General features: G+C 39.6%; 1 protein-coding gene across 1 annotated transcript in view; it reads right to left on the reverse strand.

The window, feature by feature from the left end:
- GIPC2 (GIPC PDZ domain containing family member 2) overlaps positions 1-22,025 on the reverse strand; it is a 70,896-nt gene that overhangs the window by 14,931 nt on the left and 33,940 nt on the right. The window contains exons 3-5 of the mRNA XM_037500316.2: positions 21,448-21,628; positions 7,879-7,985; positions 2,223-2,304 (exon numbers count right to left, since the gene is read on the reverse strand). Coding sequence (XP_037356213.1) covers positions 2,223-2,304; positions 7,879-7,985; positions 21,448-21,628 — 370 coding nt within the window. The remainder of the gene's footprint in view (positions 1-2,222; positions 2,305-7,878; positions 7,986-21,447; positions 21,629-22,025) is intronic.

Below are 22,025 nucleotides of genomic sequence, written 5' to 3' on the forward strand. Positions count from 1 at the left end.
TACTTGAACATTTCATGCTCTCTTGCTTCTGAGCCTTTAAAGTTTTTTCTTCATAAACCAATCTTTTCCCCTTTGCTACCTAAGACAACTATTAACAAGTCAATCTCCAGCAGTCTTTCTTTTTTTTTCTTGGATCTTCCCTAACTATGCCAATTCCTCTACCACACAGCTTTGATAACCCAGGTGCTTTGTTATCTTAAATTTCCTATTATTAATTATTGCAATATTCAAATTTAATGTTTATCTTCTGGCTAAACTATATAACCCAGAAAGGCAGGAAGAATATCATATTTACTATTTCATACTCAGTATCTTGCAAACTTTATATAATAACCATTCAATTACTATTTATATTACAAACTAAATGAAATGTACACATTGAATCAATGAATAAGTAATGGCTTTAATTTTTTTTATTTTGTTTGTTATATCAGAAATACTGTTGAATCTAATTTTGTTTTCATGATTGCTTTATCCTACATATGAAATATGCTAAAGAAATTCACATGGCCAGTTCATGTGAATATAGAAATATATTATCTATAGTTTACTGTAATTAATTCTTAGCAATTTGTCTAAGATGATTGCTTCTGGTGGTTAGAATTTGATGCCATATGGATTCTCAAGGATCCTTTGGACCGCATGTCTACAATTTGTTTTGTTGTTTTCACATTTTAAAAGGACAGGTCTATTCAGAAAAGGAAAGGAGAAAACAAAGCACAGACACAAGTTAACAGAAAGAGCTACCAATCGAATCTACCTTGTTCTTTGGCTGAACTTTGAATAACTTTTATACTCAAAATAAATTTAAAAATATATTAAATTCTTAATACAAATACATATCCACACACACACACACACACACACAGAGTATGCAGGACAAACCCCAGCATTACTGTGCATATTTACTCTCCCCACAGAGCATCCACTGCCCTATTGAAGGGAATGTTTACCTTGCTTCTGCATGGGAGAGGCCAGCTTTTTATCAGTCTCAACCTTGTGGTTCAGTCTCTCCTAAACACTTTGTTTGACTCACAGGGAAAAGGCCCTCCCTCTTTCCCACTACACTGGCCACCAAGAAGGGGTAAAGAGCAGAGCACTGGCAGTCATTCTGGCTCCAAGAGGGAGGGCCTAGAGCTTACAGGAGATACCATGGGGGTCTGAAATGAAACCAGAATGAAAGCCCGCATCCCGCTGATGAGAACTCCTATGTCGCATTTATATATACATATATATTTCTTTTTCTTTGCATAGAACTGGGGTATAGGTCAGAGGTTGTAGCTTCTTTATTTATTTACTTATTTATTTTTGCATAGAGCTGGAGTATAGGTCAGAGGTACAGGGAGTGAGAGGATTCACCAGAGACAAGAGTGGGGAGCAAAACAGGCAGATCTATTGAAATACACTGCAAAGGGGGCGAGACAAAAGAGGTCTGCTGTGCCATGTGGATTAGCTCTCTGGCTGGGGATCAAACTAGGCTATTGTGGGGATAGCACTGAGACTTAATTCCTGGGCCACCAGGGAAACCCTGAAGTAACCATTCTTGAAGCCAGTATCTACCTCTGGACTCTTGGGTCATATGCACCAGTACATCTCACACACACACACAGATACTCACACAATTGTTTGCCTCTGCCAGCTACAGTTAGGCATGTTGCTTTTGATGTCATTTGCCACTGATAAAGTCTTAATTGATAAAAGCTCAATTGACAAATCAAGACCTTAACAGCCTAATGACATAAAAATACACAGAAATGCAGCTGTTCAACTGCCTTTCTTATCAGTGAGACACCAAGTGTGCCCTTTTCTTCAATGTTCTGAGTCATTGCTCACAGGGTTTTAATAACTTCATTAAATAGGGCACATCTTCAATACATAAATACACAATTCAATCAATGTAGATCTGGTATCAGATAATATCTTTCAAATGTGACATTTACTAAATTCTTTTCATTTTTTAATCCATAAAAAAATCTATGAAGGAGATATCATTACTCAGTTTATATAAAAATTAGAAAAGTTAACATGGCCCTTTGACCTCAAAGCTAGTAGGTGGTAAGAACCACATCTTCTTTTCTTCTTTATTATTTTTATTTTCATCATGCTTTTCATCACTCCATAAATTTTTATCTTGAAAAGTAAACTGCAAGCAAGACATAAATAAGAACTAAGTTCTATCAAATTAAAAATGTAGGGCTTTTTTGAAAATTGAATAACCTTACCTAAGTCAGTATCTCGAATTCCCATGTATGATTCAAGAAGATCATCAATCTTTTCAATCGCCTTTCTTGTGGCTTCACAGGGCTTTATCAAAGAAAAGAGAGATAAGTTTAAGCCTAAGAAAATTCTAATATGAAACCTCTTGAATGTCAAGGCACACAGTAGGGGAAAATCTGATATGGAGCCATATTTCCATGGTTGCATACTTCAGTAAATTTGAATGGAAATACATCTAGAATATGCTCTGTAACTCTATACAAATCAATACAGTAAATATTTATTTTTAGTGTCAATGTTAAGTGCTATGGATCCAAAGAAAAAAAGCCAGGAACACAGTCTCCAAGGGCAATTCTAAAAGGAAATAAAAGGCACAGAAGCATGGAAAGGGAGGGGTGGAAGTAAATTTTAATCCCTAAGATTTCAGAAAGAAGATGACCTAACAACTGTGTTTGCAAAGGCTACTGGTATGAAGTAAGGAGAGAGCACTAAGTAGAAGGCAATAAATGCACAAAGAGAGGTTACAGAGTCAGATAAAAGATTGTAACATGCTCTCGGCTGTTTCCTGTGACTGGAGGACACAGTGCCAGACACAATTAAATCTTCAGGGCTCCTGTGTACCATAAAAAGAACTTTGGTCCTTAGACTTCAGGCCAGTGTCTCCAAATGTTTTAATGGTGCAAACCAATAGTAAAACACTTCTAAACACATACCCTTTTCATTTTTTATTTAATTTTATTGTTTTATTTTTAATAAATGACACACATGTAGTACTATATTGATATACTGCCTACATTATAAAATACCCATAAAATAGAAATTTTAGGGCCTCCCTGGTGGCACAGGGGACTGAGCGCAGAATTGTGAAGCTGTCCGCAGACTCTGCAGCGTAGGTTTGAGCCCAGCTGGCCAGGGAGATACCCATACGCCATGGCAGACCTCTCCTGTCTCACACACTGCTCCCCTCAGCAGTGTATTTCAGTCAGTCTGACTGTTCTGCTCCCCACTCTGTCTCTGGTGAATCCTCTCACTCCTTACACCTCTGGCCTGTACCCCAGTTCTCGTATGCATAAATAAATAAATCTTTAAAAAAAATAGAAATTGTACAAGGATGATTTCATAATGAAATAGCTTTTAAATGATCTTTGTCCTATGTATTAATGGTACCATAACATGTTTCTTCTTTCTGAAACTAGTATTAAGAATTTCAGCAAGAGGGCCTCCCCAGTGGCGCAGCGATTGAGTGCTGGGTTGAGAAGCTGCCCGCAGCCTCTGCAGCACTGGTTCAATCCCAGGCTGCTCCCCGGCCACCGGAGGAGGGTCCCACATGGCGCGCAGACCTCTCCTGCCGCCCGCTGCTTCCCTCAGCAGTGTACTTCGGTCCTTCTGCCTGCTCTGCTTCCCACTCTGGCTCTGGTGAATTCTCTCAACCTCCTGCACCTCTGACTGTACCCCAGTGCATGTATAAATAAATAAAAAGAAAAAAGAATTTCAGCAAGAAACATGATTGGATATATTTTTAGCATTCTTTTAAATCTTTGCTTACTATTTGTAAAGTTGGTTCTATGTTCAGTTTATTCAATACTTGGGGGGTTCTTTGGTTTTGGTTTTTTTGGGGTTTTTTTTTTAAGATTTACTTATTTATACAAGAACCGGGGTACAGACCAGATGCACAGGAAGGTGAGAAGATTCACCAGAGACAGAGTGGGGAACAGAACAGGCAGACTGACTGAAACACACTGCTGAGGAGAGCAGCGGGCAAGACAGAAGAGGTCTGCTGCACCATGTGGGTTGCTCTGCGGCACTGCAGAGGCTGCGAACAGCTTCATAGGCTGCGCTCAACCGTCTGCACCACCAGGGAGGCCCACAATATTTGGTTTTAAATTACTTCACAACTGGAAAAAAAAATGGCCCAAAGATGTTAAATAGTCAACCAGTCATAAATGTGGAATTCAAGACTATAAGAAATTCATAATACCTTCACTATGGTTATAAATGCATGTTGCTTTGTAATCTCCAAATTTATTAAAAATAGCATTCTGTTGCAAAAAAAGAGTCCCCCATGAGCCACAGGCCCTTCACATCCTGACCCAGTCCAGCACATCCAACCTCATAGGTCCCCACCAGCTATCTCCAGCATCCCACACTCCAATCTCAAGGATATTTACAAGGTCCGCAAGCCCATCATCATCTCATGCCTGGGACATTTTCTCCCCATCTTTGACCAGCTCAATCATTTCTTCCTGCTTTCCTTATCTCTGATAGAGAAAGATGTTCAGCCTCTATCCCCATGAATAGCTTCTATTCATGACTCTCTTCCTTTAGAGGAAAAATAGTCTTTATGTATTTTTGTATCACTAGCACCTGGATACAGCTTTCTATCATCAATATATTCTGAGTAAATTATAAGGTAGAGTAGCTTCCAGTTTTCAGAATTGTGCTAGGCTATGAGCAGGTGATCTGCTTCAAATCTATAAATCCTGTAATGTTTGAAATTAGATTGTAAGTCATTTGTATCAAATTTAATATTAGCACCAAACTAGGTTTCCCTTTCATTATGAGCTATTTTTAACTGCTCTATTTAATAAAGTAGACTAAGTAAATAGGAATGGTGTCTAGATGTACGTCTTTGAATGAATCTTTCTTACCTCCCCAGACAGATCTTCAGCTACTCTCATTCCAGACCTTACACATTAACAGGAGCGCAATCAAGATTTATTAACCATGTTAACTATTAAGAAGATAACCATCCTCCTGAAGCAGTGTACGGAATTTTTCCTGCCAACCCTGCTTTCTTTGCAAAACAGTTTTAAGTTCTGTCCTTACTTTCTCACAGCTGCCATCCTCAAGATTCCCAGAGCCAGCTCCTTGCTACTATTCTCATCCCTTTCTTTATCCTCTTAACAAACATTTACTAGCATGTAGCAATAGTCAAGGCCATGTGCTGGGCATGGGAAAAGTAGACGTGGAATACTCAGAAGTCACCGACCAGGGTTTTTTCACATACCCTATCACATCTCATTTTTTTTTTGAAAATTTATTTATTTATGTACACAAGAGCTGGGGTGTAGGTCACAGGTGGAGGGGGAGCAGTGAGAGAATTCACCAGAGACAGCGGGGAACAGAACAGGCAGATCTACTGAAATACACTGCTGAGGGGAGTAGTGGGAGAAACAGAAGAGGTCTGCTGTGCCATGTGGGTTAGCTCCCTGGCGGGGGATCAAACTCAGGTCACAGTGGCTGGTGACAGCTTCACAGTGCAGAGACTTAACCCCTGTGCCACCAGAGAGGCACACATCTCATTTTTAAAATGCTTTTGGCTTGCCCAGGTCTCTTCACTGTCATCTGCCTCCAGATGGCTTGCTCAAGACCGGACGGCATACAGCTCAGCACCTGCTTCAGGATTCCCCAAAACAGATGACATCCTGGGTGACTAACAATCTTGGTCTCGTGGTTCCTTCAACATCTGCTTCTAGAGAATTCATCTCAGTAACTGAGTTTGTATATAGTCACCCTACCTATTCTGGGATCCTGTTCTGTGAACAGTCTCCTAACTGCTCCCCTATCTCACTCTTCTTGTGAGACACCTGCGGATGCCTAGGACAACACACACAGAGGAACTAGACAGTGTGCTGTCTCTGCCCCTGTCTGCAGGAGGTCCTGAGTCTCAGAAGCCCACCTGACCTCCCCTCTGCCTATAGAACCACCTCCCCTTCCAGAGGCCCTTACCACCACCTACTATTGTAAGCAAACTTGCCTCTTTTTTTTTTAATATTTTTTTTATTTAAGAGTTGGGTTAAGGCCAGAGATGTGGGGGGGTGAGAGGATTCACCAGAGACAGAGTGGGGAACAGAACAGGCAAATTGACCCAAATACACCACTGAGGGGAGCAGTGGGCGAGACAAGAGAGGTCTGCTGTGCCATGTGGGTTGCTCCCTGGCCGGCCGGGGATTGAACTCGTGCTACAGAGGCTGCAATTGCTTCATAGTGCAGTGTTTAACCCTTGCACCACTGGGGAGGCCCCTGCTACTTGCCACTTGAGAGCCACAGCCGTTCCTAACCCTCCTATTGTGTTCTACCACCCTTCTCCCTTCCACTTGTCTCATGTCCTTCTAGTGTTTTTCATTCAAACCCTGATGCAATCTACAAATCCCTTCCTCTTCTCACATTTAAAATCTCATTTATTAATTCATTAACTCAGCAAAGATTTGAGTTCTTCTGATGTGACAGGTAGTATTCTAGGTATTGGGGGTGCAGTGTCAAAAAAGACAGGTGAGTAAAGGAGCCAGACAACAGACATCAAAGGGAAACAAAGAAAGAGTAAATACTATTATGTCTGGTACTTTGAAGAAAATTAAGGACAAGAAGACTGGTCAGTCAGAGTGGTAATGGTAACGGCTATTTATACAAGATACTCAGAAAAGGGCTTTACAGAAAGGTGATACGTAGGCGGAAAGCTGAAAGTGGCAAGGGAGTGTGCCAGTGGGCAAGTGTCAGGCAGCAATAATGGCAGTACAGAGACCCTGAGGTGGGCTACATCTGGAGTGTGTGGGGACAGCAAGGCAGCTTGTATGGCTGAAGCAAAAGGATCCAGGGGAGAGTGGAGGGAGATGAGATCAGAGAAGAAACACAGAGTCAGGTCCTGCTGGTCACACTATTCTGCCAGACCTGAGAAGCCACTGACACCGAACAGGAACAATTATCACTTGTGCCATTAAAGATGGGTACTATGTTGAGCACAGGTACAAAGAGGACAAAGGTGAATGTGGAAGACTGACTGGCGGGTGACTGGGAGATTCAGGACAAGATGGTGATGTCTAGGGCCAAAGGGGCAGGAGTAGAGACAGTGAGAGGTTGTTGGATTCTGGGATGTTGTATATCCCACCAGAACTGGCTGACAAAAGGATGTGGGACAGGGCCTCCCCTGGAGGCACAGCGGTTGAGTGCTGGGCTGCGAAGCTGCCTGCAGTCTCTGCAGTGCCAGGAGAGTCCCACATGGCACACAGACCTCTCCTGCTGCCTGCTGCTCCCCTCCGCAGTGTGCTTCAGTCCTTCTGCCTGTTCTGCTCCCCGCTCTGGCTCTGGTGAATTCTTTTGCCCTCCCATGCTTCTGACTGTACCCACTGCTTGTATAAATAAATAAACAAACAAACAAACAAACAAATAAATAAATAAATAAATAAAAAGATTGCTTTAAAAAAAAAAAAGGATGTGGGACAGGAAAGTGAGGAGTCAGAGGACTACAGAATGTTTTGCCTGAGGAGACTGGAGCTCATGAATATAATCCATCGTCATCAAAATCTTAAATATGTTCACTCCTACAGGTGGCTCTGAGGCTCTCCTTGGCTCTGGGAGAGCTGTGGTTGATTTCTTTTACATTTGCTGAGTCATTCTCCATGTCTGCAAACTCTAGAAAAGACTCTCTGCAGGAAGACAAGGATCACGATACATCACAGTCTCTTCTCATGTACTTAGTTTCTATGTTTTCTCGTAGTTCAATAATTTACAGATTGTACAAGTAGGCATGAATAAAAAGTCTATGCTTTCATTAGAATGTATGGCATTTCTTTAACTTGTGATTTTGTCTTTATTTCCAACTCCAATAAGCATGAATGCCCATGCATTTCCAAATATAATGGAGATTAAATAAACATGACTTACCACTTGTTCCACGGTGGCAGCACCTTTTGATCTCAGGCGAAGTGTTTCCCTTCCAGTACGCAATTTTCCTGCTGAGGACTTTCCAGCGTTTGATCTTGGCTCTATTTCTGTAGTCAATCAATGAATGGGGAAAGAGACTTATATTCAGAAAGAATCCAAGACATTGCTGTAAAAGCTAATGTAGTTTCCATAACAATTATTGTAGAGATTGGATCAAATATGCCGCTTAGACAATTTCTCAAAACAAAATGAATTCACCTGCTGTCTGTTACTCTCACATGGAAGTCTCTAGAAGAGGACTGACTACAAAAAGAAAATAGGAAGAGTGATGTACAGATGGAAAAATTAGACGTAATAAGAAATTCAAAATAGGTTTTATTATAAAAGTGAAAAGGCTTAAGTGGCCGGAAAGCAGAGGTAGAAGTTCCCTGGACATTATCAAGGTCAGGAAAAAGAAGGTAGATGTCAGGTTTGAATAGAAGAGCAGAGGGAAAGCAGCAAGAGAACAGCATCTTCCTCCTTCCCTTATGCTTGGGTGTGTGTGTGTGTGTGCATGTGTGCATGTGTGTGTGTGCATGCGTGTGTGTGTGTGTTGTGTGAGAGACAGATAGAGACTTTTTCTCTAATGCACCAAGAGTCACCTAGCTGACTGGTGCAATCAACAAACCTACATTGACACATCATTATTACTTGAAGTCCACAGTTTACATTAGGGCTCTCTCACGGTATTGCATATTCTATGTGCTTGGACAAACAAAGAATGACATGTATCATACAGAGTAGTTTCACTGCCCTAAAAATCTTCTGCGCTCTGCCTGCTCACACCATATTTTTATTGATCATTGTTTGTTAAGCTATCTTTTCCTTGAGAATAATATATTCAAACAAACCACCTGGTGGCGCCAAAGCAAAAGTTAAAATTTAAGTTCTGTCTTGGACCAACCTCCAGAAAGGCAGTTCTTATGATTAAGGAAACAGAAGCCATGTTCCTCTATGACCCTGTAATTCAGGGGACATAAATCAACCAGTTTATATGCAAAAATAGGTAGGACAGTCCTGTTCACTCACAGTGGAAAAAGCAACAAGTTCCATGTTTTTGAATATTCTAGATAGTGAATGATTTTAATCTGGCCTGCTTTTGGAATGCTGACCCATCTAAACACATCTAATTACTAGACAGAGCCTAAACCAATCACTTCAATTCCCAATGTGGATTTGCACCCCTCTTGGGGCTGAGTGGGGTTGAGTGGTAAGAGACAGGCAGTTCATACCGTAGACACGAGTGATGAAACTGCAGTGAGCTAGATTCAGGCCCCCGCCCCTGAAGCATGCTGACCCCCTGCCTTTTGGAGGTCACTTAGGGCATAGGACACTCCAGCTTGTAGTGCAAAGCTGCTCCCATGGTTAAATGGGACATCACCAAGAAGCTGTCATGTATGCTCCCAAACCCTTTTGTGGCAATTTATCTGTTACTCTAATTATGTAATTTAATTTAAAAGCACATGAGCTGATGAAATAACCAGGAAATAAGGAGTGATTATTGCTGTAAGAACTAGGTTAACTGCTTTAGGCGAGATGCCAAAAAAAAAAAAATTATATGTGGGCAAGATGACAATAGATTTGGAAAAATATCTTTACGTGCCCAGTTATTTCACATATTTGATAAAAATGAAATAGAACCCACAGAAATGCATTAAGGTTGCACTTGTATAAGAAAGACTTCACAAAACACCAATTTTTTTCATTAACTGGGATTCTTCTAAAAGTATCTTTCCCTTACAGCTATTCGGGTACTCAAAGATACTCACACAAGAAAGGCAAAGTAAATCCTTAATTCTTTCACTTTCCTCAAAAGATGACCAGTTAAATTTGTTTGTTTTGGTATCACATGGATTTTTAACATGCTTGTTATGCGTCAGTCCACCGCAAATACTTTTTTTTTTTTTAATTCAAATTGTTTCAATTTTTGGCCAATTGGAACCTCTTCATGGTGCTTTAGAGCCCTAGAGGGTGCTAATAGTTCTGGAATGAGTAAGACTTTTTGGCACACCTAGTCCATTTTCTGCATGAGACCTGGAATCAGTGATTTTTGAGGCATGCTTGCCTCATTTAGAGGGAAACATAAACTAAAATTTTAAGTTTTCTTTGAGACTAACACATTCCTACAAAGCAACAGTAGTTATGGTTAACAGCTTTACTTGAGGTCTATGATTTTCACCCACATTTTCAGACAAAATCTCCAGGTGTACTTTTCCCCCATACATGGTTTTCAAGCATTATATGCTTGAAAATGAACTACAATTCATTGAGGATCAATATAAATCATCAGAGGAATGTCAATTTAAAGTCAATGTCTTCTTTTACTACATTGCAGGTGACAAATTCTTTAAATGCTCTCTTATTTAACCTTCAAAACACTAACATGAGATAATTATTATTCTAACTTTATACTCAGTAAAAATGAAGCTTAAAGAAGTAAAATGGTTTCTCCAGAATTATAGACAACTGGTAAGTGCTAGAGCTGGAAAATAAAAGGCCACGTACTAGGGTCTGGGGCCTTGACATCTCAAGGAAATGTCATCAGGTAGAAAGTGTTGCAGTAAGACACACACTTTGTACCATTGCTGAACCCCTAAGCCTCCCACCTTCAAAAGCAGTCCTTGGATAAATGTGGCTCCCTGTCAAGTGGGAGAGAAACAGAACTGGCATGCCAAGGCTAACAGACGAAATACCACCAGGACTGGTTGGACAAGGCACCTAAAAATTGTAAACTGTAGATTCACGCACAGACTCCATAAAGTAACACTTAAACAAACCCAAGAGGGGAGCTGTTGCAACACCCAGTTCATCTTAAGGATTTCAAGAATTAGTCTCATAATAATGTTCTAGTTTTAAAAAGTAAAAATAAAAATAAGAGTCCAGGCAGATCTACCCCAGAATCACTATTTGACTTTACAATGCATGAAAGATTACGTGTTATCCTTAGTAACAGACATCAGTTGGTTGTCCGCTGTCTCCTCAGAACCATTCATCATTGGGGGATAACTTTGGTTCAGGGAAGGCTGGCAATGCCCAGCTTTAGGGATAAGAAACATGAATGGCCCAAGCTGAGACCCTTCATCAGTGATTGTTTCACGGAAGGGCATGTGACCAAAGTCATTGATCAAATGATTCCAAGAACTTTTGCTAGAATTTCTGAGACAAAGACATTTTTTTTGTTCTAACTGAATAAGGAAGCAGAGGGCCCCAGCAGGCATGCTAACTTTAAGCATATACTTGAATGATGAAGCAGAGGCCTCAGGCAGCAGAACAGAGAGAGAGGGCAAGACACTGGGTCCTAATCAGGCCTAATCAGGTCCTAATCCGGTCCTAATCAGGCCCTACACAGAGCTGTGCCAATGTCAGGATCACCTATTGATTTCTAATCCTCCCTTATCTGCATAAGTCAGTTTGGTTGGGTTCTACACTGTCTCCAGTTAAAAGATATGTCACAGATATCAATATCAAGTCTGTCTAAGCAGTGAAGCAAACCTTCTAGAAAAGTGTTTTGATGCCTGGACCTGCACAATGACACTGTCCATAAACAGCTCATGTGGCCCCCCGGCCCCAATTCCACCCCTAACACACATACATACACACACACACACACACACACACACACACACACATACATTCTCTCTCTCTCTCTCTCTCTCTCTCTCTCTCTCAGAACAGCTGTGTCCCAGAACTTAAAAGTTTATGTATTGCAAATGTCATTCTTCTCCAATATTTCCTCAACTTTAGAATACTTGTGGGGGGAGGGAGAGAAATGGGGGCTTTTTTTAAAGTCAGCTGGTAAGGTATTGGGGCAGATTAAAAAAAAAAAAAGGAAAAAGAGACAAGTCTGATGCCATGTACACAAGCTGTTAGCTGTTGTCTACTGGATCAAATGCACAAATGTGAACCTAACTCCACAAAAACACAAAGTCATTCTTAACTGTTGCTTTGATGAGATGGCACAGTGTCTGACGAGATTCAGAAGTGGAGCAACTGTACCTAAATCTTATTCTTTACGGTACGTGTCATTTGAGGAAAAACTCAGCCCTTCTTTTTAAGCCCAAAAATTACAGGCAAAGAGTTAAGTATATCTGTGTGGAGAAGGTTCATAGCTTTAGTCTAGAATAAACATGTGTTACAAAAAAGTTGACAAACCTCTAGATTCCACCTAGAGTGATGGTGATTTTCACCCTCTTACTACTTTTATTCTACGGTATGATTTTACCATGGGAATTCAAAAAATCATTATTCAATTTTATTACTGCTCTATTACTGTATTTCCCCCAAACCTTTAGAAAGTTAAAACAATACTGTCAATTAAAAGAGTGGATTTGAAAAGTAAATACAATGTAACATTCTACCACATTTCTAACATGGGGCCATTTAAGTATTACTTTTTTAAAAACTGCTTAAAATGAGAATCACATAGTTAAAAATTATAAAGCCACTAAAAGTAGAATGATTTAATTTCTCTACTTCCTAGAAATGCCAGCATTTTTTAAGATAAATAATTGCTTTCTGGTCATGTAAGGTGATGTGATTGTTCTATATTTAAAATGTGAAGAACATAAAAAGTCAAAAAAAGGGAAGTTACTTGGGGTTTTTTTGTTTTGTTTTTTTTTTAAGATTTATTTATTTATGCATACAAGAACTGGGATACAGGCCAGAGGTGTTGGAGGTTGAGAGGATTCACCAGAGACAGAGGGTAACAGAACAGGCAGAAATACACTGCTGAGGGGAGCAGCAGGAGAGACAGGAGAGGTCTGCTACACCATGTGGGTTGCTCCCTGGCCAGGGATCGAACTCATGCTGCAGCGGCTGCAGACAGCTTCATAGGTTGCGTCTTAACCCCTTGCACAAGTCACTTGTTAACTCATTACCTAAAGATTAGTAATATTTCAATGTACACAAACCTAACTCACTTTTCTTCTACACTTAAAGATAGTTTTTATAAAAATGGAGTACTGATGTATTTTGTAATCTGCCTTTCTATTTAATATATCATAAACATTTTTCCATACATAAAGGAAATTATCTGCTTAAGTTTTTCCAAAAACATACTCTGACCACAATTTTTAATCTAACTGGTTAGATCCACCTTTCTATAATCATATGACAACTCCCATTATACACTCTCTGGTAGGATATATTATTAGTATAATTGTTGTTTTTCTAATAAGTTACATTATATTCATACTATTCAGCCATTTTAGAAAGCCACTTACATATTAGCATCATTTTTTACCCCTTCATTCTACAGAGCTAGCTTACTCACTAAGCTTAAAAACAACAGAAAATTTTTATCAACTCTCTGTTCATGGTTTTTATTAATTTCAAATGCTCCTTTAAAAAAAAAAAAAACCACTGAGGTTCTAAGAAATCAATCACTGTTTAAGGTAAATGTCTTGAGAAATACAGATAACAATGTTTTCTGTATTAGAGAGTACAATAATTTCACCTTTCACAGTTTAAAAAAAAAAAAGCATTTAATTTTTTCTAATGAGAGTTTACAACTAGAGTAGAAAGAGAACTTATTTAGCCTGGTCTTCATCCAGCTGGGTCTTTACATTGAAAACACATTTATCAGTTATTTTCACTATCTATCTATCTATTATATCTGCCACACCCCACAAAAGGGGATTTGGCTTTTCATTTATCTTCCCCCATAGTAACTTTGTGGTAAGTGCCAAACCAATGTCTAGCTAGATATAAGAGGGGTAGAACAAAGTCTGGAACATGAAAAGATGATTAATTGGCATGTTCTACTACACAAAATTTGCAATTGTGAGTACTTTCAACCTTTGCCAAAAAATATATGAAAGAGATTGCCACTGTCAGATAAAACACAATACATCTAAAACTGAACTTCTCTCTCTGAATTTCCCCCAAGCCATTTCTTCATCCCAACTGCCTTACTTCCAAAGATTACATTGATCACAGGCTCCAAGGATAGAAATTTAGGGAGTGGGGCTTCCCTGGTGGCATAAGGGGTTAAGCACCACACTATGAAGCAATCTGCAGCCTCTGCAGGAGGAGTTCGATCCCCGGTTGGCCAGGGAGCTATCCACATGGTGAGGCAGACCTCTCCTGTCTCGCCTACTGCTCCCCTCAGCAGTGTATTTCAGTCAGTCTGCCTGTTCTGTTTCCCACTCTGTCTCTGGTGAATCCTCTCACCCCTGCATCTCTGGCCTGTACCGCAGCTCTTCCATGCATAAATAAATAAATCTTTCAAAAAAAAAAAAGAAATTTAGGGAGGAGTGACATTTGTTTCTTCTAAACCTTCTCTCCTTACCCTTATAGCTAAGCATCTTCAAGATACCTTTTGCCTTTGCAATTTTCATCACTTTCTTCTTTCCATTGAAATCCCCCTGCTGCCCAAATCCCACCCCTTACAATGCTCCTGAACTGTTGCAGCTGCCTCCTTCGTGGTTACTCCTCTAATTAAATATAGCCACGTTGTTCCTCTAGACTAATTCAAAAAATATTTCATAATATTCCTCAGTTCGAATAGCTAAATGATTCCCAATTATCCTCTAAAAATAACCGTCAGGTTTCCCACCGAGTTTTAAGAGCTTTTCTTAATATGGCATTGAGCTGCTTTTGCAGACTGTAGCTGATTTGCTGCAGTCTCCCCAAGACTAGATTCTTCACTGTCCTGAACTCTTCCCAATCTTACCACTTCTCCTTGTCCCTTCACTCTCTCAGCCTTAGAACTTAACACTTGCCCAATATCAGACAACTCAGCTCTCAGCTAAATTACACTTTGTTTAAATCTGCATTAAAGCATGTATCGCAGTTTGCATTATATTCTGTAGAGGAAGTAATACACAATATTAAAAGCACAAGCCTCAGGAGAAAACTGGACTGAAGTACTACTCTTATACTTTCTACCAACTACTGAGTGACCTAACAGTTATTTATGTGCCCACGCCTCCTTTTATTTATCTGGAAAACCCTCATAGGAAGGGTACAAGGGTAAATCAGGACATAATAGTTGTCTTACCAGCAAGACTTTCATTGACGCAGCACTATGTGCCAAGCACTTTACATATATTGACTCGTGTAACCCTGATGACACTGTACAGATAAATGAACAGAGAGGGTGGTCACAGTGTTTGTAAGCAGCAGAGACTGGAATTAAACCTAAGTAGCTCAAAATCTATGCTCTTAATCACTATACTACATTGCTTCCAATAAGCCCTCAATAAATGGCAGCTATTATTGCTATTAGCAGAATTACCTGATTCTTAATGTATCTGACTCTTTAGGTAAATTGTGAGCTCCTTGGGAACACAGGACATAAAGACTCATCATGCAATTGTCAGAGAGCTGGCTCTGGATAGTCACTGGGTGGGTTATAAGCCTGCCTCTGCCACCCACTAGTGAACACTAACACTTTCAACAAACTGCTTATCCTCTTAGGATGGTTGTCAGATTTCTTACTAGGAAAGCGTTTAAAGACATAAATGGCAGCTAGTACAATATACCGATAGATTTCATTATTTGATATAAGACATGATAGTATCATCTGCCTTTCCAAGATCTGGAAGAGTGTCAATGCTCAACAAATACCTGGTAATCACCAGCTCAACTGCATTGTTTTTCCTGTTCCATGTGAATTCATCTTTTTTTTTTAAGGTTTATTTATGCATACAAAGACTGGGGTACAGGCCAGAGAGGATTCACCAAAGACGAGTGGGGAGCAGAAGAGGAAGATTGACAGAAAAACACTGCTGAGAGGAGCAGCAGATGAGACAGGAGAGGTCTGCTGTGCCATGTGGGTCACCTCTCTGGCTGGGGATCGAACTCACTTGTGCTGCAGTGGCTGAGGACAGCTTCAGAGTGCTGACACTTAAGCCCTTGCACCACCTGGGAGGCCCCTCATCTTGTTTTTAAAGTTACTCCTTTTTTAACATTTTAAAAGGACAGGTTTATTAGGAAAAGGAGAAAAGGGGAAAAAGAGGCACCAAATGAACACAGGCGGGCTTCTTGGGAGGACAGTTACCTAAAATTACTTTAAAAAAAAAAAGATTTATTTATGAATACAAGAGCTGGGGTACAGGCCAGAGATGCAGGGGGTGAGAGGATTCACCAGAGACAGAGTGGGGAACAGAACAGGCAGACTGACCGAAATACACTGCTGAAGGGAGTAGTGGGTGAAACAGGAGAGGTCTGCTTCGCCATGTGGTTTCTCTCTGACCTGCAGGGGATCCCCGTGCTGCAGAGACTGAAGATCGCTTCATTGTGCAGTGCTTAACCCCTTGCACCACCAGGGAGGCCCCTAAAATTACTTCTTAATGAAAGGCTACACTACAGCTTAATAGCTAACTTTTATTAAATACTTACTAAACAGTAGGTATGGCTCTATGATTTCTTTTATAAGGTTGACCATTTAATCCTCAGAACAGCCCAATGTGGGAATACTATTATCACCTTCACTTTTTGTTTGAGGCCACCAAAGCAAAGTTAAGTAATTCAAAGTTAAGTAATATCACATCATCACACAGGATATATGTAGTAAACAGAATCTACTGCTTAACCACTTACATATCTCTAACTTTTTTTCACAATCCCCAGGATATTTTGTAGCTCAGTATACATGAAAAGATAGTAAAACATTTGTTGGTTGAAAATGTTTTTACTAGAAACCACATGAATAGGAACAACTTTCTAAATGTCTATCTGAAAAGTCATAAAATGTGAAAGTCAAAGTTTATCTTTTAATATCAAAGAGACTGAGTTTTTGAGAATGAATACATCAGTTAAGCTGAATCACAAAGATGAGGTCCGAGTTTTCCAGCTGTGAATGACTCAAAGAATTTGGACACACTTCACATACTGAACATCCCATTCTGATGGACACATAGCACAGAAATGAAGCCTCAAAAAGACATGGCTGAGCAATCTGTTAAAAAATCTAAGCCAAAGCCAAAACTATCAATGATATAGGAGGTAAATTTTCAACCCCCTTTCTAATTTAAGGGACACTTACAGGGACATTTTGGGCCTCCTTCAACAAATCTCTTTCCACAAAGGGTAACCATTAAAAATTAAATTCTCCAGCATAAACAAAGTAGAGGCTCATCTAAGTAAAAGTGAATCAAAACCTCATAGATTTAATAGTTATTTTTCTGCAGCTAAAAAGGCTCATTAGAATACAAACCAAATGAACTTATCTAGTCCTAGAAGTATTCAAATGAAAAAAATGGATTTTCATAGCCTGGGGGAAAATCTAGGTTTACAGAGCAAATGTTGCAGGGTTGAGCTCATTGTGGAGACATGTTCTCCTTTTCATTGGCAAAAGAGGAAAGGAAATGAGCCATGCCCTAAAAAAAATACCAGCAGAGACATTCCAGCCGATACTTGATAAGGACTGGGAAGGCTGCCATCAGCCCATGGCTAGAAGAAGGAAAATTTGGATCCAAAAGCAGCTGACCAAAAGAAACCATGTTAGGTATGGAAAACATTTCTCATTAAACTACAAATTTTCAACAAAAAAGTCATTTAAACTAGTTTTTTTCCATTTTTTTCTATGACTCTCTGTGAGAAATCTATACCTTAAATCATGACCAATAAATATACACAAAAATATGCAAAACTGAAGCGCACACATATGAAAACAATGTAACGAAAACAATACTTAACACTTAGTGGGCACAAAAGCACAATGAAAATTTCTATTTTATTCTATCTTGTGTTCTAAACACACTGTTTGAGATCCAAGGGTTAAAAAAGAGTGATTTCAACTCTGAGAGCAAAGGTGTTTCTGAGGTTACGTGTTTTATAATAGCTTTTATCCCTCCATCATAGTCCATACCAACTCAGGGAAGCTGCAGTGGAGTGTCTGCTCTTGGGACAAGTGACATGTTCTTGGGAGTTTGGGAAAAGGCCACCCAGAAGCCTGTCTCCTCATGTACGGTCATTCCTCATATGCTGCCTCCTCCATCTTAAATTCTGGGGTTCCCCTGCACTTCTATCTTGGTCTTTCTCTCTTATTACTCTGAGGGATCAGATCTATCTTCATGGCCTCCTCTAACAACCTAGGACAAAATTACTCATACAACCCATTCACTAACCTCTAATTTTCAACACTCTTATACATTTCCAAAACTGATTGCTGTACAAATTTCAAACCTATCAGCTGCAAAATTGTACCCTGAATACAATCTCTCTTCCCTACCTCTTCACCTAAATCTATTTCTTTTCTAGTTTTCTTCATCTTACAGAATGGCACCAAACTCAATCTGTTACTCCAGCCATAATTCTATGGGTCATCATTTGCAATCTTTTTTCCTTTACCTTTGTGTCCAATGGGTTACCAATGCTATCTTCAGTCATATACAGGTAAATGTTTAACCACCAGCTCTCCGGTCTAAAACAAAATCCTGACTTGCAGCACTTGCCTATTTCTATAAAGAAATTACTCCACCAGGGGCCTCCCTGGTGGCACAAAAGGTTAAATCTCAGCACTATGAAGCTATCCACACACTGCAGCATGAGTTCTATCCTTGGCCAGAGAGGTGACCCACATGGCACAGCAGACCTCTCCTGTCTCACCCACCCACTGCTCCCTTCAGCAGTGTATTTCAGTAGATTTCGCCTGTTCTGTTCCCCTCTCTGTCTCTGGTGAATCCTCTCACCCCCTACACCACTGGCCTGTACCCTAGTTCTTGTATGCATAAAATAAATAAATCTTAAAAAAAAATTTCCCCACCACATTAAAGCAATCAACATGGAGTTGGATAGAGTTGTGCATAAATGGGGCCAAAACACCTCTGTCTATTCCCCAGAACCATTTCTTATTTCCATGCCTACTGGTACTGCCTCAATGCAGGATTTCATCTTCTCTTTCCTCAACTAACACAATAGAATCCTTATGATAATCAGACCCCTAGCACATAATCCACAACTCTATTTGACACACTCTCCAGGATATCTTTCTAAAATTCAACTCTCATCGTGTTACTCCCCTGTCAAAACCTCTTTGTTGGTTCTCCACTGCCTACACTTTAACTTCATATATAAACCCTTGATAATCAGTCCCTGCTGAGTCCTGATCTTCAGTGTTTACTACACCATCACCTACAATCTCTATTCCAATCAAACAGGCATATAGGTATTCCCAGATACGAGATATCGCTCCAGAGCTCTGGCATCTTTGTTTATTCCTACTCCCTAGGGCAATCTCCCCCTTATGTCGACTAAAAAAAGTCTTTTTCAAATTAAATTGTTTTTATTTTTAATGTATGGCACCAAACAGCTAAATACCTAATGTGTGTGGTTTTTTTTAATATTGATATAACATTGGTTTACAACACTATATATGATTTAGGAGTTATAGCTTCACATGTCCTTATTTATTTTAATTTTTTTAAAGGTTTATTTTTATTTATGCATAGAAGAACTGAGTTGTAGACCAGAGGTGCGGGGGCAGTGAGAAGATTCACCAGAGACAGAGTGGGGAACAGAACAGGCGAATCTACTGAAATACACTGCTGAGGGGAGCAGCAGATGAGACAGGAGAGGTCTGCTGTGCCATGTGGGTAGCTCCCTCACCGGGGATTCATGTCGCAGTGGCTGGCAATAGCTTGACAGTGCTGTGATTTAACCCCTGCGCCACCAGGGAGGCTGGCTTCACACCTCCTTAGATATGAATTACACCACACTCACCACCAAAGCATCCATAATCCTCCAACATACAACAAGGGGCTCCTTTGCCACTTTGATCTCCACTCCCTGCCCCCCCCCCACAGTGGCCTCAATTCTGCAGTAATATTTCTAGGGTTTGTTTTGGTTTAGTTTTATCTGTTCCTTTGTTTTTTTTTTTAATATTCCACATGTGTGAAATCATCTAGTAACTGTCTTTCTCTTTCTGATTTATTAAACTTTGCACAAATCCCTCTAATTTCATCCACGAATCAAGCCTCTTTCAAAATTCTCCCTAATGCATTTGGAGACACAGTTCATATATCTTCCCCATCTAGCTAAATCTTTGGCAAAGGTGGTTTGGTCATTTCTGAAAGCTTCTTTTAAAAATCCTAAAGATGACTTAGCTTCAGCCAAAACAGACTACATGAATACAAAGAAGAGAAGTTTTTGCCTCATCTCAACTGGCTCTTTCTAATAGGTATCCAAAATAGCAGAATTTTGATAATCAAGAAGAGCTATAAAATGTGAATCAATGCATTATTGATAATGCTAGAAAAAAAACAAACTAGCCACAGAAAAGACTGGAACCAAGAGAATTGGAGGAAGTTTGTACCCAATTACCTTCTAATGTGTACTCCACATATTCTAACCTGCACATCCACTACTATTATAATTTAGGATGCTGAAAAAATATACTCCTACTAGAAAAACCCTACCCAGTCTCCATGGAATGCATATGCAGTAATAGACAGGTTCATTAGTAGCCAGGCACAATAAGGCAGGGAAGTACACTAACCATCTAAACTTGTATCTCTGGTATTGAAAGAAAAATCTAATCATGGAATAATAACAACTAAATACATTGACCCTGGTAAACATTCAAGACTATTGTCAACCAAACATCCAAGTTAAGGTCCATCTTACACCTTCTTGGAACTTTGTCTTCCACAAGTAACAGAACCTACACTGTATTTCCATTAAATGACACCAAATCACTTGTATGCAGAAAAAAGATTGCAATTCCATATGGCTAAGGTCTGCTACTTACTGGCTAAGGGAGAAAAAATGTTAGTTCCCTAGACCCACTGCTTTCAACCACTATTTTCATTAACTGTTCTGGGAAAACAGCTAACAGAGACAAAGTAAGGGTCACTTTATGTGGACAGAGGAAAAGATCAGAGGTAGGTGAGGGTCTTGGATGAGTCAGAGGAGGCATAGAAATGATGTACTGAAGATATTTTAACACTGATGAACACTAGACCATCATCTGGCTTATTAAAATAGTGCTGGGTGGTACAGAGAAGCTGGCACCTTTTCCTGTAGATGAGATGGCCCTGAAGGTTTGCAAAAACAGTTGGAACACAGCTGCCATGGCTAAAACCAAGCAAGTACAGATGTCACACCAAAGTGGAATTTCATACCATGCCACACTGCCAAATTCAAATGCCAATGGAAGAAAAGTATTGAAGAAAGTCTTTAAAACAGGCTAGATAGCTATTCAAAATTCCAAATACATGTATAACTGAAGTTTTTCTATTGAGGTCCATGAATGACAGTTATCATGATTTAAAAAATTCCATCAAAAATCATACTGCTCAGGAAGATAAACACAGTACAATGTGCTATTCTTAAGAGTTTAGAACAGCCACATCAAAGTCACTAGACAATCGATGTTGTCGTTTCAAATGTCTTTTTTAGAAAATGTCCTTCTAGACAACTTTTTTCTCCTTCAATAGTTTTTTTTTTTCCTTATAAGTAGTGCTGTCTACTGCTCTGTGTTATTAACAGATATACTAAAAGCACATGGCCATACTCATTTCCCTTAGAAAGATAAAGCAGAGAGAAGAAACATTTCACACACACACACACACAAAGCCAACTTACCAAATGCCTTCTTAGGTTCTATTAACTTCAGGGTGAAGAATTCATCTTTTTTTAATGATTTTAACTTCCTAGCAACATCATAGTGACGCCACCCAACAATATTTTCTCCATTTATGCATTCAATATGATCCCCTACACAGATTGTTTTAACTGAGTCAATTACGCTGCCATCTTTAATTCTCTGAAAGAAAATTAAGGATAAGACATATTAAAAAATAGAATGGTGAGCCATTACTTTCATGCTCTTGAGACAATATACACAATACATTGACATAGTGACAATGCAATTGAATATTTAAAGACCAAGCATCACAGGACAACAATCTTATCTCATTCAGAATTCAGCTACTTCAGTCACCACCTCCTCTGAGAATCTGGTCCTGATGTTCTCAAGTCCATTCCCCCAGACAGGTTTCTACAATATTTGTTACTACATATGCTCATCTTTAATCAAACCCTCTACATTTGCCCTCTTATTTAATTCTAACAACATTTATGATATTCCATGTCATAAATTGATATAATTAAGGTCAGGGAAGACAGCTGACAAATTCAACACACCACAATGCAATTGTCCA

The sequence above is a fragment of the Talpa occidentalis genome, unplaced genomic scaffold (assembly GCF_014898055.3).
Source record: "Talpa occidentalis isolate TD23 unplaced genomic scaffold, MPIMG_talOcc4v2.1 talOcc4.9, whole genome shotgun sequence".
In the NCBI taxonomy this organism is placed as follows: domain Eukaryota; kingdom Metazoa; phylum Chordata; class Mammalia; order Eulipotyphla; family Talpidae; genus Talpa; species Talpa occidentalis.